The sequence below is a fragment of the Artemia sp. Qi Xiang Cuo genome, chromosome 13 (assembly GCF_049724085.1).
Source record: "Artemia sp. Qi Xiang Cuo chromosome 13, ASM4972408v1, whole genome shotgun sequence".
Taxonomy (NCBI): Eukaryota; Metazoa; Arthropoda; class Branchiopoda; order Anostraca; family Artemiidae; genus Artemia; species Artemia sp. Qi Xiang Cuo.
The window spans coordinates 71,622,209-71,639,772 of NC_142806.1; the positions used below are offsets into that span (position 1 = coordinate 71,622,209).

General features: G+C 36.8%; 1 protein-coding gene across 1 annotated transcript in view; it reads right to left on the reverse strand.

The window, feature by feature from the left end:
- Positions 1 to 17,564, reverse strand: part of LOC148945622 (bromodomain-containing protein 3-like) — a 193,430-nt gene that overhangs the window by 15,440 nt on the left and 160,426 nt on the right. The window contains exons 14-15 of the mRNA XM_089098755.1: positions 9,330 to 9,361; positions 4,379 to 4,645 (exon numbers count right to left, since the gene is read on the reverse strand). Of these exons, the coding sequence (XP_088954881.1) occupies positions 4,379 to 4,645; positions 9,330 to 9,361 (299 nt within the window). The remainder of the gene's footprint in view (positions 1 to 4,378; positions 4,646 to 9,329; positions 9,362 to 17,564) is intronic.

Sequence of the window (17,564 nt, forward strand, 5' to 3'; positions counted from 1 at the left end):
GGGGTTTAAGTGAATATAAGAGATAAGCTTCCATTTGTATAGTTAGTTCTGATTGTCCTCATCATGTGGACCTTTATTGTTCAAACTGTTTTATATGTGAATAAATACAGTTATGCTTTATACAAACTTTACGAAAATTAGAGACACTAGAAGTCCTCCACAGGTCGAACCCCATACTGTCGTCCAATGCGAAGTCCTCCACAGGTCGAACCCCATACTGTCGTCCAATGCGAAGTCCTCCACATTTCGAACCCCATACTGTCGTCCAATGCGAAGTCCTGCACAGGTCGAAACCCATACTGTCGTCCAATGCGAATTCCTCCACAGGTCGAACCCCAAACTGTCATTCAATGCGAAGTCCTCCACAGGTCGAACCCCATACTGTCGTCCAATGCGAAGTCCTCCACATGTCGAACCCCATACTGTCATTCAATACCAAGTCCTCCGCAGGTCGAACCCCATACTGTCGTCCAATGCGAAGTCCTCCACAGGTCGAACCCCACACTGTCGTCCAATGCGAAGTCCTCCACATGTCAAACCCCATACTGTCGTCCAATGCGAAGTCCTCCACAGGTCGAACCCCATACTGTCGTCCAATGCTACCATAAGACTGCCAAAGAAGGCAAGCACACTAATAGCTCTCCAAACGAAAATTCAAAAGGAGTAAACTACAGAGAAACTTTACACATTGTTTGTATCTCATATAATTTGAACTAGGCTGAATGAGTGTTTAAAAGTTAAGTTGTCAATATTTGTGCGTAGGTTTTGTTTTGTTAGTGTCCTTTTCTTGTTTCCTTCTCTTTTTTTCCATACCCTTTTAGTGCGTCTTTGTTATGCATAGAGGGTAACAATAAATTGTCATTACTATTGTTGTTGTTAGATAGAATCCTTAGTTCTAAAGGGTATTATTACTACTACTACTAACAACTCACCGCAGAACCAAGCCGCCTGAGGCCAACACAGCTACGCAAGCTGTTCCTCCATCCCAATCTACTCAAAACCTCTCTCTTTACACCCTCTGAGGAAGTTCCCATTTCCTTTAACTCTTTCTTTATGAAATCCTCCCACCCCAGACGAAGATAAACTACTTTCCGTTTAGCCCTAGACGGATGGCGAAAAGAACAATTTTCGGCAATCGGTCATCCTTCATCCGCAGAACCTGCCCTAATTATCTCAGCCTCTCTTTCATTATAGCCTTAGAAAGCGGGATTGAACCACATTTTTCGTACAGCCTATTGTTTGAAATACGGTCAGTCAGCCGGGTACCCAGAACAATCCGTAAGCAATTTCTCTGGAAAATATCTAGTAAATCTTCATCCACTTTTCGGAGCGCCCATGCTTCAGAGCCATATTTGACACTGTCATCACTGTGCCTTCCAATATTCTAATCTTGGTTTGCAGACTTATCTTCCTATTTTTCCAAACTTTTTTTAACTATTAAAAAACACCCTGGGCACTGGCTTTTCTGCTTTTAACATCTTCACTGCCCCCACCGTCTTTACTAATAATGCTACCAAGGTAGGTGAAGCTGCCCACCTGATCAATCTTTTCGTTACCCAACGTCACCTTTTCATCTTCACTTATTCCTAGCCTAAGCGACTTAGTCTTCTTAGCATTAATTTTCAAACCTATTCTAGCACCCTGAACTCGCAAAATCTCTAAAAGTTCATTCATTTTGCTTACACTTTCATCTAGGCTTCACTTCATCTACACTTTCATTTTGCTTACACTAAATCATCAGCATAGTCTAAGTCTAGGAGATTTTTTCCTCCCCATTTGATTCCGTGGTCTCCCATTGCCTTTCCTGTGCTCCTTAAGACAAAGTCCATCAAAATGATTCATATAAATGGGGATAGAACACACAACCCTGCTTATATAGGATAATAAGATAAGATTTATTGCTGAAAAATGGCTATCAGAAGCCCAAAAGGGCCGAATTCGCACTTTAGCGTCAAATACAGCGAAAAAAGAACAACAAAAACAAACAATCAAACTACAACAGAAAATTATAAAAGGGTCAATATCAAATACGTAAAACATTAAAAACAAAAACAAAGTAAACTCATAAAATTAGAAGGCCAATGTCAAGTCAGCAAAAATGTCCCCCCCCCAAAAAAAAACTCGTAAAATTAACAAGGGGATAAAGTAAAATTAAAACAAAAAAAGAATTTTATAGATTAATAAAACAAATAAATATGAACCCGCCAGATTTGCATAAGGGGAATTAAAATTAATAATTTGGCGGAAAAGAGTGAGTGAGGGGGGGGGGAGGCAGCAGAGATTCACTGGTTAAAAATGTCAACTATGTAAGGGATAAAAATTCTTCTATATCTTTCAGTGCAATCTCTTATTGGGGCGAGAAGGGGGATTTTTGTTGACACAGAACGCGGGAGGCGGGGTCGAAGGGGTGAATATTGACCAGGGAAAAGGGGAGTTGTTCGAGGGTTATGAAGGGCATTGTTAGCAAAACGCAAACTCCTGATTTAGTACAAAACCAGCTGCTAGCCTCATTTTCTACCTTAAGCGCAGCAGTGTTATTCTCGTACATAGCACTAATGACTTTAATGTATTTGTCTGGTATAGCATACAAGGACAAGACCTTTGCTAAGGGGTATTGCTCTGCAAATACAGCTATCTTTTCCATATATGAGTTCAAGTTGAATATTAGGTCAGAAGCTGTTCAAAAAGACTCATTTGGTTTTCTGAACCAAAGAATATGGGTATTTAATAAGAATTAGAACTGGCGCTAAGGTCGACAAAAACATCAATACCATCTAGCGTTTGGCGGCATTTTTTTCAGTGTAATAATAAGAATAATTAATTTAATTAGTAAAATTAAGGTATTTTTAAGTGTCTGATCTCAGTTTCTGACAGAAAAATCATTACGCCAAATGCCGCCTAACACTAGTTGGCGTTGATGTTTTTTTTCAACGCTAGTTGCCACTCTTACAAGTTACCCATACTCTTTGCTCTGAGCCTTTTAGTGGACTGAACGACCAATTTTAACATGTTACAATTTGGTTGTTGTCTGGAAATTTTATATCTAAGTGGCTCTCCCTCTTGAAAATCATCCAAGCTTGTGCATATTTGAATGCTGAAGTAGAATATATTTTGAGCTTCTCTCAAAAAAGCTTATTTTGCAAAAAACTGAATATTTCCTAGATATTAAACCTCAACGTCATCTATAGGCAGCACACCTTGTAACTTGCAATTTTAATACTCCTAGTAGAGTCAAATCGTAGGGAACTCTGAGTTCGAACTCATCTGTAGCAAAACATTGCAGGACTAGGAATTTGATTCCCGTGATGACAGTTTGCGAAAGCGTCTCTATACTAATCCAAAGAAGAAGAAGAGTCAAATCATAGGGGACCAAGAAATCGAACTCTGGTCACCGGAACTCCGATCAAGCTTCAGCAGCCCACGGTAGGGCTCGGAACTTGATTCCGGTGATGCGATCAAGTGAAAGCGTTTCCAAAATAATCCAGATAATAATAAGGAGAAGAGTCAAACATGATTGAATTTATTAATCTCAACTCCACTCTCATGTCAAATTATGTGACAATTTTTAAATTGCCACCAATATATTATATATATATATATATATATATATATATATATATATATATATATATATATATATATATATATATATATATATATATATATATATATATATATATATATATATATATATATATATATATATATATATATATATATATATATATATATATATATATATATATATATATATATATATATATATATATATATATATATATATATATATGTCAAATTAGGTGCCAATTTTTAAAATTTTAAAGAAAATTCATTTGAGATCACTCGAAAATATTCCATTCGAACTTTTTTTTTAGTGTGTTGTGGAGGTACCTTTTACAATCAAAGGTTGACTACCACTCACGTTTTAGAGAAATGGGATTTCTAAGGTTTTTGCGTTTTAGAATGATGTTATTTTATAAATTTTTGTAAGCTCAAGTTGAACCTGGGATTAAAATCCCCCCACAGTGACTTGTTTTTAGCTTTAAGCTTTTTAGGGCCTGAATGACACATTTTAGGGAGTTCAAACAGTGTTACTACATAGAATTCTTATTTCTTAACGGTTTTGCTCTTAGAAATACTGCTATCTTTTCCCTTTTTTAGGGCTTACAACAGATCTAAGATGGGCCCAGAAAGCATAAAAGGTTTCTTTTTCTTATCTTTGGCACTTTAACTGTTTCCCTAATGTTTTGACTTCAAAGATACAAAATTGACTAGATGGCTAATTGAATAACTAATAGCAAATTTAAAAGAACTAGAATTTGAAAAAAATAACAAACAAACAGAAAAACAGAAAAAAAAACAGAAGAAAAACACTTACTCCAGATAATGTAGGAGCAGATGCAACAACTGTTTCACCCATTAGTTCTTCCATAAGTTCTTCACTCGACTTATTACCGAAAGTTGGCTTAGTACTAGGAGAACTAGAGCTGACTAGATTAGGGTTGGAATCTCTGCCATTACTGTTGACACCATTTGTGAGGGGTTTACTGGAGTTACCTTCAATACAGAGTTTCAAGGATTCGACTTTGTCAGGTACTGTATGAGAGGATAGGTTCTGCATGGGTATCAACACTGGTGGTTCTCTCTGAAAAAAAAACATAATCAATTGTAAATCTTAAATAAAATACCCCCCCCCCCCAGAAAAAAACCGTTGACCCAACAAGTATTCAATTTAAAACCACTAGTGGTCATAACAGTTAATAACTTAATTATGAATTAATAATGTTAGTGGTCTGGGCGATTTGTCTGGGGGAGGAGCACTCACCCCTGTAGACTTTCTTTTGCCTCCCACTAGACTTTGTGGAGGGTGGGGAAAAGTGACGTTATATGGGGAAAAGGTGACAATGTTTTGTATGGGTGTCAATATCCATTGAGAAAACCCGTGACCAAAACAATAATTGTAAATCTTAGAAAAGACCATCAACCCTGAAAAGAGACACAAAGTTGTTGGTAAATTTGATTCCTAAGAAATGATTCTGCTTGCAATTATATTTATAATATGTTAGCACAGCCTCAACTCAGGGGGCTGGGTGATTCTGCGCACTAAAAAAAGACTACAAATACGTATATATATATATATATATATATATATATATATATATATATATATATATATATATATTATAAACTCGATCCCAGTGTCAAGTGGCATAATGAAAAAAATATCAAAAGATTACTGGAGGGGGTTGGGGGCCGAAGCTAAAAAAATTATACACTCAATTTTACAGAAAATTTGGTAGTTTGGTAAATTTACTCATCTGTTTTCAAATTTTTTTTCGCAAGATTAATGCAGATAAATTTATTGCTTCAAACTACATATTTGATTAATAATAGATATTTTGAAATGTTCAACGCTGAAGAAATAGAAACATTCAACGTTTCTTTTTAATTTATTAATGGTATTGAAAACTCTTGACTCAGTCATGGGGGGAATAGAGGGCTAAGGCCTTTCCTAGAATCCATTGCCCCAACTCCCAAAATAATTCCTCCGATTTCTATCATCATGGTAAATAAAATCAATTAAATTCCCCCTTTCAAAGCCAATTGATTGTAAGCCATGTTGCTTGTCTTCCCGTCAAATAAATACGGTTTTATTCAGTTTTAATCTCTCAGTTTTAATCGGTTTTATTCTCTTAAGATCCTTTATTAATTTTTTACCAAATCTTTTACCAAATATTACCTAGCATACACTCCCAAATAGGTTTACACAACACATAAATATATACTTTGCAGTATGGGGAGCCTTTGGTAAACTCCATTCTCCCTAAGATTGTATTAAATAAAAAAACAAGTTTTTTCAACTGAAAGTAAGGGGAAATATTAAAAGCTAAAATGAACAGACATTATTGCGTATATGAGGGGTTCGCCCCCTTGTCAATACCTCGCTCTTTACGCTAAAGTTCGAATTTTGTTCCAATTCTTTAAGAATGATCCCTGAATCCCAAAGGTCGTTTAAGTAGATTAAATAGCTCTTTTGAATTTACTAAGAATCCTTCAGCGTAAAGAGCGAGGTAATGACGAGGGGGCGAACCCCCTCATATACGTAATAACTTCTGCTCGTTTCAGGTTTTAATGTTGTTCCTTACTTTCAGTTGAAAAAAAAATTATTTAATTTCTGATCGTTTTTTAAATAATGTTGGGAAAACCGACGCCCCCTTCAGAGAAAATTCTCTTCTCCCATGTAAAAGTACTCCATGTAAAAATCATCCCATGTAACCCTCTCCCCCCGAACCCTCCAACCCCCACCAGAAAAAAATCCCCCTGAAAACGGCTAAAACCTTACAAACAACCAAAACTATATGTTAAGAATAGGTAATGTTAATAACCTGCATCATTTTCCCAATGGATTTTTGGGGATTAAGTCATCTTCAAAGACACTACTAATAGACATTTTGACTATGCTATACAAAATGACTATCTTAACATTTTGATCTGGTGACTTTGGGAAAAAATGAGCGTGGAAGAGGGCCTAGTTGGCCTCCAATTTTTTTGGTAACTTAAAAAGGGCACTTGAACTTTTAATTTCCGTTTGAATGAGCCCTCTCACGACATTCCAGGACCACTGGATCGATACGATCATCCCTGAAAAAAACAAACAAAAAAAAACAACAAATAAACACGCATCCGTGATCTTCCTTTTGGCAAAAAAAAAATTCTACATTTTTGCAGATAGGAGCTTCAAACCTCTACAGTAGGGTTCTCTGATACATTGAATCTGATGGTAAGATTTTCCTTAAGATTCTATGATTTTTAGGGGATGTTTCCCCCTTTTTCGAAAATAAGGCAAATTTTCTCAGGCTCGTAACTTTTGATGGGTAAGACTAAACTTGATGAAACTTATATATTTAAAGTCAGCATAAAAATCCGATTCTTTCATGTATCTATTGGTAACAAAATTCCGTTTTTTAGAGTTCCGGTTACTCTTGAGCCGGGTCTTCCTTACTTACAGTTCCTCGCCACCACAGTAGACAGAATATACCAGTAAGCTTATTGCAGATAATTTTTGGTCTTCGTTCTCGTTGCGAAAAATATGCTCCTCCCACTTATTTCTGAATACGCTGGACTTCAGGTTAGTATAAATCCATGTTCTTAAATTGCCTTTTTTTGAAAATGAAGTATGCAGACAACATAGAAATACTCCGCATTTTACTTAGCTGCTGTTTTTATCTGTAAAAACGTTCTCCGGAGCACTCGCACCCCGGTCCGGGTTTTTATAATGGGTGAGATAGAGAATGATCATACTGGATTATATATGAACTGTGCTCGCCACGAACTGTTTGAAAAGTTTTATAAAACTTGTTCAGCTTTATGAAAGTTATTCAGCTTTATGAAAGCCATAGACAGCTTCAAGATTACAGATGAATGAGACTCACGGAACCCGGTCCAGAGAATGTAACTTTAGCAAAAAATGCAGTAGACACACCAAATGCTTGTGACAGTAGCTTTTTCTCTAGTATCCATGTACTTTTAAAGATTTTCTTTATGTTGCCGATTGCAATTAGCAGGGCTGAAAAGAGTTTCTCTCCATAGAGAAAATACCTTAAAAACTCTATGGCAGAGACTCGGCTGATTGAACTTGCAAATTTAAACAATAACAGAGGCACTTTTCGCGACGCAGAAGAAATGATGAATATTCAAGCGAAAATGGCCAAAAAAACTGAATTTACTTTGTGAAATGAAATCTGAATTTTCCTCATTAAATATCTAAATGAAATACATTTCAATTGCTGAATAAAATTCTAGAATTGTGCATTTTCCATAAAACGTGCAGTTTTTCAGCTTTTTCATCATTCTGTGGAAAGTCGTAACCCTTTATGGAGTACTTTTATTATCAATGTCATTTACGTCAATTTGGATGATCTCATAGAAACATAAAAAAAAGAACAAACATCCAATTTAGGGTACCTTTGATGGGTTCTAGGCTTATTCCTGCCAGGAAAATTTTTTGTCCGACTCGTAAAAACGTTACAAAAATAAAAAATTTTTGATGCGTCTTTTAAAGTTTTTTGTCCCCCTCGCCCCGAAAAATAAACTTTCGTACCCCCAACCCCAAAAACAAACTTTTTTAGCCCCCCCCCCCCGAAAAAACCCTGGATACAGACCTGAACGGAGCAGGCTTGTATATGTTTGATCCTCTAATTATGCAATAATTATCGCGTTATTCTTTAGTTTCAAGTTCTTACTGTTAATGCATCAAACTCCTTCCTGTTAATGCATAAAAGAATCATCCAATTTATAGGATTTGTTTTCTCTTGGGAATTGGTGTGATTCTCACTGCTGTTTCTCTTCTAACTGTAGATTTCATTTACGATTCGATGTGATTATCCCCACCGTGTATACTTTAACCGCAGATTTCTTTGTCCGTTATTTTAATTTAGGATTCGTTGTGATGCTTGTTGTCACATATCTTCCATCCACATATCTTGTTGCGCTTCTTTTTCTTTCATCAATACCTCAGACTTTTTTCCATGCCTTTTGCCTTAGCTGTCCGGATCTGGTGTAATTTTGCACGTGTCATAGATACTAAATTCAATCCCTCTTTCGTGTTTACCATTCAGAGACTCACACATGCTAAACTCACACGTTCCTTCATTCCATGTAATTTTGCTTTGTCTTCTAATCGCAAATTTTGTTGTGCAACATTTTAGTTTGCAATTCTATGTGATTTTTGTTGTTTCTTGTTCCATGCCTTTTTCTTCAGCTGTTCAGAGTCATTTGTCACTTTTTTGTAATTTTGCATGCGCCATAGATACTAACAACGACACGACCACTCATTGGGGGGAGGGGGACAATGTAATTTATGCTATTGAAATATACTCATAAATACCTTAATAATATAATTTTTTTTTTCCAAAACTGAGACTCTAAACAAATTTAATTAAACTTGTGACCTTGCTAGATCGTTTTTTTTTTCAGGCCGGAAAATCCCAGGGTGCCAATATAAAAAAAAAACAACAACAAAAAAACATAAAAACTATGGAGCCGTTTCCAAGAAAAAAATTATCCATAAATAAATAAATGCATACACAGTTGCCTGTTTGAAGATATAAATATATGTAATATATATATATATATATATATATATATATATATATATATATATATATATATATATATATATATATATATATATATATATATATATATATATATATACATATACATATATATATATATATATATATATATATATATATATATATATATATATATATATACAAACCTGACACATAAAAGTTTTTGAAGATATGAACATTAAATTTACTTACCTTGTATTTTTTCTTCTTTTTCAAGCCTCCACCTGCAAGGTAAAGCAAATTATTGCTTTTAAAATTAGAATATTATGGGTCATATATTGACAATGCAGTGCAATGACCAATCTAAGTGACCCTTTAGAAGAGTAAATCCCAACAGGGCTTCCATCTGCAATTTCTCGGATCTCCAGTAATTATTATATATCTCCCATTACTGCGTCAGCAATTTTATTCAAAACCTTTTGTGCAGTCCCCGTTCATTTTTAGATCGGCTTTCATTTCTAGATATAATCCAAATTGCCGCAGTCATAAGCAGCCACATCGCAGTCGCTGTGTCAAGTAGTCACCGTCATAGTCGGAAGTAGTTGCAGTCGTAATTCATTCCGGACATAAGTAGTTGCTGCAGTCAGATTGAGATGCCGTTGCAAGTATTCACAGTCACAAGTAGTCGCTGCCATTCCAGAGATGTTGCAGATATGCCCTTTTAAGGATCTAATTCAGTTAAACATCCCTTCAATATGCCCTGAAAGTTCTAATTTACTTTTATCCGTTCATGAGATATCACAAATACGACCTTAAGACAACCTTAGATGGTCTTTTTGATTTAGTGTAACGTCCTAACAATATCTTTTAAAAGTTCCAATGGAAAACCCTTGGCTGCTCCTAGGATACTGCAAATACATATTTTTGACAATCTGGATAAATATAGTATCTTTTGATTTAGTTTTACACCCTCCTCAACTTCCCCTGAAAAGCAATACTCAATACCCTGTTCAGCTCCTGAAATATTTTATTCATGCCATTTTGAAAATCTGGATTCACTTAAACCCTTTTGATTTCATTAAATAGTAGTAGCTTAATGCCCTTAGCCGTTCCTGAGATATTGCTAATACACCCTTAAGACAACCTGTACACCCATAGAGCGTTTTCATTTAGTTTAACATACCCCTCAACCTTCCCTGAAAGTTTCAACTTAATCCCCTATTCAGTGCCTGAGATACTGCATCTATTCCATTTGGACAACCAGGATGTACTTAAATTCTCTTGATTCAATTCAATAGTAGTAGCAGTAGTATTAGTAGCAGCAACAGCGTAGTAGTAGTAAAAGCAGTAGTCCTGACAGTTTCAACTTAATACGGTCAACCGTTCCTGAGATATTACTGATACGCCCTTTTGACAACCTGTATTCTGATGAATGCATAATTCTTCTGGGTTTGTTTTGTTTTGGTGGGCGTTTTTGGGCTGAAAAACCTCTTCCTAGCTAAGTCATCTACTATGCGTTGCCTCCCCATGGTAGCATAATATTTGTAGGCATGACTGTTTAATGAGTCGGAGGTAATAGGCTTGAGATCGTCTGTACAAGCTATCGAGTCTTGTTGATAGAAGAGCATCGCCAAGTGTGGAAAACTATATTGCGACAAGATGGATTCAGGATTGCAGATTCCCCATTCAACTGGAGGTTCCGAAGATTTCTTGCTGTCCGGTTCTAAGCCGGCTTAAGCGCTTCGTGTAGATTTAAGAAGATATGTTAGTCCCCGTCCTGCACTAGTTCTGGGACAAGCTTTTCTTGAAGCCATAATAATTTTATTGATTTAAAGAATATGAAAATTGCAACATGGAATGTTACGACGTTAAAAAATGAATATTGACTTACAATTCAGTCGCTTTGAACTGTACTTCTTAGAAGTTTCAGAAACTCATATCCCAGGGGCCGGAAATATGAAATTAGGTGATATGGAATTTATTTACTCAAGGAGGAAGGATGGGGTATATAGGCAGGTAGTAGGGCTCATAATGGATAAGGAAGCTGCGAAGTTTTGTATGGGTTGGGAAGGTATTTATAATAGAATGCTAGTCGCTCATTTTATTACTAAAAAGTGCAGGGTATCTGTCATAGAAGTATATGCCCCTGAAGAACCGACTGATAAGAGATAGTAGTGACTCGGGTAAATTTTACTTACAGATACAGGAACAAATCAACAAGGTCCCAGGTAGAAATATGGTATTTTTAATTAGGGGATTTTAATGCTCAGGTTGGCGGAAAATAAAATACATGGTATTCTGGCCTAGGTAAATTTGGCGTAGAAAAAGAAAGTTGCAATGGTTACAGACTGCTCAATTCAGCAGGTACAACAATCTAGTTATAAATAAAACAGTATTTGGTCATAAAACGGTCCCTAAGTTAGCATGGTATTCACACGATGGTAAGACAGCTGACCTTATTGATTATGTTGTTGTAAAACAAAGAGTGACAGGATCGATACAAGATACTAAGATGTGTGGGCAGGGGTGTCCTGAGGCTCATTTTATTGGGGGGGGGGGCGATCTTCGTAAATTTTACCGAATTGCAACCTGATTTACGCCGAATTTTCTGCAGAAATCAAGAATTTTGCTAAATTTCGGCCGATTTTGCAAAACTTCGGCCGAATTCCAAATTGCCGAATACCGAATTCCAAATATGTTGGGGGGAGGCGGCGCACCCCTCCCCACCCCCTCTCGGGACGCCCCTGTGTGTGGGAGTGTTGTTATTGATGTTAAAAGTAAGAATCACCATCTAGTAGTGTCTAGGGTTAATTTAAAGCTGAAATTTCGGAAGGATAGCTACCTTCCGGGAAGTTATGACGTTGGTAGACTCCAGGATAAGAATTTAAGAGAAGCTTTCAACGAATAGTTGAATACTAAACCTGAGAGTTAAAAACTTGACGATGTAGAAGTAGGATCGAATAATTTCAGTAAAATAGTTATGTGAAGTTGCCGATGGTGTCATAGGGAAGAAAGTTTGAAACGCAGCTAGGAATATAAGTGAAAATGCTTTATGTTTAATAGAGATGAGGAGGGGGCTGCAAAAGAATTATTTTAGTAATGGGTCGATTGAAATAAGAGGAATGTAGAGAAAGTGGAGAAGGCATTAAAACGTGAATTAAGGAGGCATGAAGTGGAGGTCATGGATAAAATTGCCGAGGATCTGGAAGATGCAGCTAGATGGCATAATAATAAAATATTGTACTGGCACGTTAATAAACCGACAGGGAACAACAATCTGGACTTGTTCCAGTTAAAGATAGGAACGGGTTTGCAACTAGTGATAAGGAAAGAGAAAGATATATGGGCAGAACATTTTGAAAATGGGCTAAACCGTGGTAGAGTTACAGGAAAAGATATAGAGGAAAATGAAAAGTTACAAGAAATGATATAGAACCGAGTGAAAAAGTGTGTGACACTTTGGACGTGAAGGAAGAATTATTTTATGAGGAAAAATTAGTGACAGTACTAAAAGGATGTGGCAAATGCGTTTCTTTAAATAATGTGGTTGTGAGGTTAGAGATAAGCTTTTGAAGATTGTGAATATGAATTTTTCAAAGAGGGGAAATACCCAGCGATTTTAGGAAAACTTGTATTAAACCCCTCCATACGATATGTGATAAGAACGAGTGTGGTAATTATGGAGGCATTGGACTGGTTTCTGTAAAAAGTAAATTACTTAGTATGATGATAGTTTTTAAACTTGGAGATGCAGCAAATAAAGTTTTAAGAGAAGAACAGTGTGGTTTTAGGAAGGGCAGAGGATGCGTCGAACGAATTTTCACTCTTAGATTAATAATTGGGAAGTGCCTGAGTCATCAAATACCTTTACCCTCAATTTTATAGATTGCGTGTAAGCGTTTGATTAAGCTGATAGAAAAGCTTTAGCGAGGGTCCTTTCCTTGTATGGTATTAATTAAAAAAAACTTTCCACAAAATAAGTTTTTCAAAAAAAGTAAAGAATTTCATTAAACCCAAAATGAACAAAAATGTAATCAAATAATCTACGAAACATACAACTACCACTAATCAGTATCAATAAATGAATGAAACCCAAAACAAACAAAAATTAAAATAAATAACAGAGTCAAATTCAAAACAAGCAGAAATTAATATGAGCAGGGTTCAAAACCACTATGCTTTCTAAGAGCCAGAATATAATTTGTACTTTACTGAAAAAAATTCAAATGAATTTACTGAAAAATAGTGTGCATTGTCAGTTTGAAATACATATGCTGATATTCATTCCTTAAAATATTAATTAATTTTTGATTTGTTAAAATTATAAAATGAAAACATTTAAAACAATTTTTTTTATTAAAGTGCAAATTTTATTCTGGGTTTTAGAAAGCATAGGGGTTTAGAACCCCACTATTATTAATTTCTCCTTGTTTTGACTTTGACTCTGTTATTTATTTTAATTTCTGTTTGTTTTGGGTTTCATTCATTTATTGATGCTGATTTGTGGGAGTTATATGCTTGGTAGATTTAGTCCAGTAAAAGTACGGAGAAAAGTGGGTCGACCCGGACAAAATTGCAACAAAAGTTTTTTTTACACCAAAACGTTCAGAAAAAATCGATGAACCACAAATCCAAAATCCACTAAAACCGCCCTCCGGGAAAACCTTCTGTGGCTGCTTAAAGGGGGTGGAAGGGGGCGAAAAAATAGGTTTTTTCATTTTTGACATTTAGGAAGCCTTTTTTACTCTAAAATGTTCAGAAAAAATCCCTGGACAATATATCCAAAATCAGCTAAAATCGCCCACCGAGAAAACCTTCTGGGGCTGCTTAAAGGGGGTGGAAGGGGGCGAAAAAATAGGTTTTTTCATTTTTGACATTTAGGAAGCTTTTTTTTTACACTAAAATGTTCAGAAAAAATCACTGGAGAACATATCCAAAATCCGCTAAAATCGCCGCAGGAAAAACCTTCTGGGGCTGCTTAAATGGGGTGAAAAATCCTTTTTTCGATTTTTGTTACTTCGGTACGTTTGGAGACTCGATTCTGGTATAAATCAACTCGCTGAAACCAGAAATGATATCACTTTTATTGTAACACTTCTCTAACTTATATTAAAATACAAAAAAATGAGATTTTAATAACTCCATTGCTCAAACATAGGAGGTAGCTTTTCTTCCAAAGTTTTACAGAAAGATCAGATCGGTCAGTTTGTTATAAGAAGAAACGATCAGTTCTGGGCTGGATTGTCACCGGATCTAGTCATTGAGCAAGCTCTAATGCGCAGTTTGAAGACAACAGATGGACTAACTCGTGGACGGGGGATCACACAAACTCAGCGTCTGATATGGGCGTTTTCGATGCCGATCTGTGCTGGAGTAAATGCCTCAATGCAAGGTCTGACTAGCCTGAGTTACTCAACAAGTCATCAACACGTCGAAACGTTCCAGTGGGGGATGAAGAGAGATACTGATGACACGCAGGCGGTCTTAGACTTTTTGCGAACCCTGATTCACGGAGGGCTCCTCAACATCCTTACCGGCGTAACTGCATCAGCTAATGTAGATGTGGACACCCCGAAAGAAGTTGCAGCCCAAATTCTAGACGACATGACTGGGAAGGCAGCTGATTCATTTTCGTTCAGGAAGAAAGACAAGGCTGTTACAATGGCATCCAAATCAGCTGTTAACATCGATGGTGAACCGGTTCATGTAGATCAAGGGCTTCTGTTCCAGCGCTTAGCTACGGTGGTCTTTAGGGACTCGAAGGCTACAAAAGACGAGCTCATTGTAGCTGGTGAACAAGCTCTTTTGAGAATTTATAAAGGAAAGCCAGAAGAAACTCTCGTGTCCTTGAGACATCGTCTGTTCCTGGCCAAGATCGCTTCCTCTTCTGCATTTGTCTGCCCTGATCGGATGCCTCCCACACCCTCAGCTACGAAGTTCCATTCTTTTCGCGTGTATTTGCAGGTAATGGAATGGAAAAGCGAGGCTGCTGCGACGAAACCGGAGAACTGGAGATGACGACTCTCTGCTGATAGTTACATCCCAGTAATGACGGAGAAGAAACCAGCTCCCAAAAGTCTTCTTCAAATTATCCGCTGCAAATGAAAATCAGGTTGCAATACGGCCAGATGCACTTGCCGTAAGAATGGCGTTCCATCCACACTTGCTTGTGGAGAGTGTACGGAAACAAGTTGTATTAACTCTGAACCAGCATCTCTAGAGAAGAAGAATTTTAGTGTTTTGCAATAACAGTGGTTGTGCTCTTTTGTAGTGCTCATTAATGAAATGATGATTCTCAATATTATGGGATCTAAATATGATGATTATCAAAACTGTGATTTATATATAGACGTGTTAATGTTTTTGTTTTCCAACTGTAAAAGAAGCCGATAATAAGAATAATTTTTCAAGTTTCTATGAGTTTCTTTTGCTTTTTGTGCAGTCTGGGGTTCACCCGGTTGATTCTCATCGGATAACCAGGTTTCCAACGATTAGCGAACCGACAAAGAGTGGGGTACTTCTCTGCTCCTTTAAATTGCCGTTCGAGATTTTCCTGTGTTGCTGTTTGAAGCACTGCAGGCATCCATTGATCTGATCTTTCAAACACTTCGTAAGAAAAGCTATTTCCTTTATTTTTGCGATGTAGTTGATAAAATCTTATTTATATTTTAATATAAGTTACAGACGTGTTACAATAAAACTAACATAATTTTCGGTTTCAGCGAGTTGATTTATACCAGAGTCGGGTCCCCGAACGTACAGAAATATAAAAATAGAAAAAAAAATTCACCCCCTTTAAGCAGCTCCAGAAGGTTTTCCAGGAGGCGATTTTCGCGGATTTTGGATATGTTGTTCAGCAATTTTTTCTGAACATTTTAGTGTAAAAAAAGCTTCCTAATGGCCAAAAAAGAAAAAAAAAATTTTTGTCCCTTCCACCCCCTTTAAGCAGCCGTAGAAGATTTTTCCGACGAGCGATTTTAGCAGATTTCGGATATGTTGTTCAACGATTTTTTCTAAATATTTGAGTGTAAAAAAAGCTTCATAAATGTCAAAAATGGAAAAACCTATTTTTTTGTCCCCTTTCACCCTCTTTAAGCAGCCTCAGAAGGTTTTCCCGGCGGGCGATTTTAGTGGATTTTGGATATGTTGTTCAGCGATTTCTTCTGAACATTTTGGTGCAAAAAAAACTTTTGTTGCAATTTTGTCCCGGTCAAATCGTACTTTTACTGGACTAATTATTTCATTCTATTTTTGTTCATTTTGGGTTAAATGAAGTTCTTTACCTTTTTTGAAAAACTTATTTTGTGGAGTTTCTAAAAAAAATGTCTGCTCGTTTTATATTGACATGGTCTTTTTCAGGGAAAAAGACTGAAGCTCTTCTAAAGTTAAACAACCATCCCTTCCATAGTCTTAAATACCCGCTGGGCAAAACTTAAAACCCTTGCCCCTAATCTCTGGGGTTTGTTTCAACCCCTAAGGCCTTGTTATATTTGAATAGAATGGCTATCTCAAAATTTTTGTTAGATACATTTGGGACAATACGACGTGTGTGCGTGTATGGGGGGGGGTAGCTTCCCTACGATCATTTCGACTCTTAAAAAGAGCACTAGAGCGTCTTATTACAAATCCAATGAATCCCTTTCGAAGTTTATATGACCATGCTTTCTATGAAAACCTTATATATCCCCAGGGCATAACTTACAACCCTTGCCCTGAGGACTTGGGGGGATTTGTTATCTTCAAATACATAATTTCCATACCGTTCAACTACCTTGAAGAAAATAACCACAACAAAATTGTTAGTCGGAACTGTTTCGGAAAATGATGGGCGTTGGGGGATTCTTCCTCCGATTACTTTCGACTGTTATAAAGGATAATAGTCCTCTCAATTTCCAATTGAATGAGCCCTTTTTGAAGTTCTTACGACAACGATTTCTATAAAAAGAACCTTATATGCCCCCAGGGCATATTTTACAACCTTAGCCCTGAAGGCTATGGGGGGGGGGGTGTCGTACCCAAAGACATAATTTCCAGACCCTTCTACTACGTTCGAAAATGCCATATCAAAATGTTGATCGGAAGTATTTGGGGAAATGATGGGCGGGGGAGGGGGCATTCGCCCTCCGAATTTCCAATTGAATGAGCCCTTTTTGAAGTTCTTACGACAAGGATTTCTATAAAAAGAACCTTATATGCCCCCAGGGCAGATTTTACAGCCTTAGCCCTGAAGGCTATGGGGGGGGGGTGTCGTACCCAAAGACATAATTTCCAGACCCTTCTACTACGTTCGAAAATGCCATATCAAAATGTTGATCGGAAGTGTTTGGCGAAATGTTGGGCGGGGGAGGGGGCATTCGCCCTCCGAATTTCCAATTGAATGAGCCCTTTTTTAAGTTTCTACGACAATGCTTTCTATAAAAACCTCATATGCCCCCAGGAAATAACTTAAAACCTATTCCCTGTGAGTTGTGGGGAGTTTGTCATCCT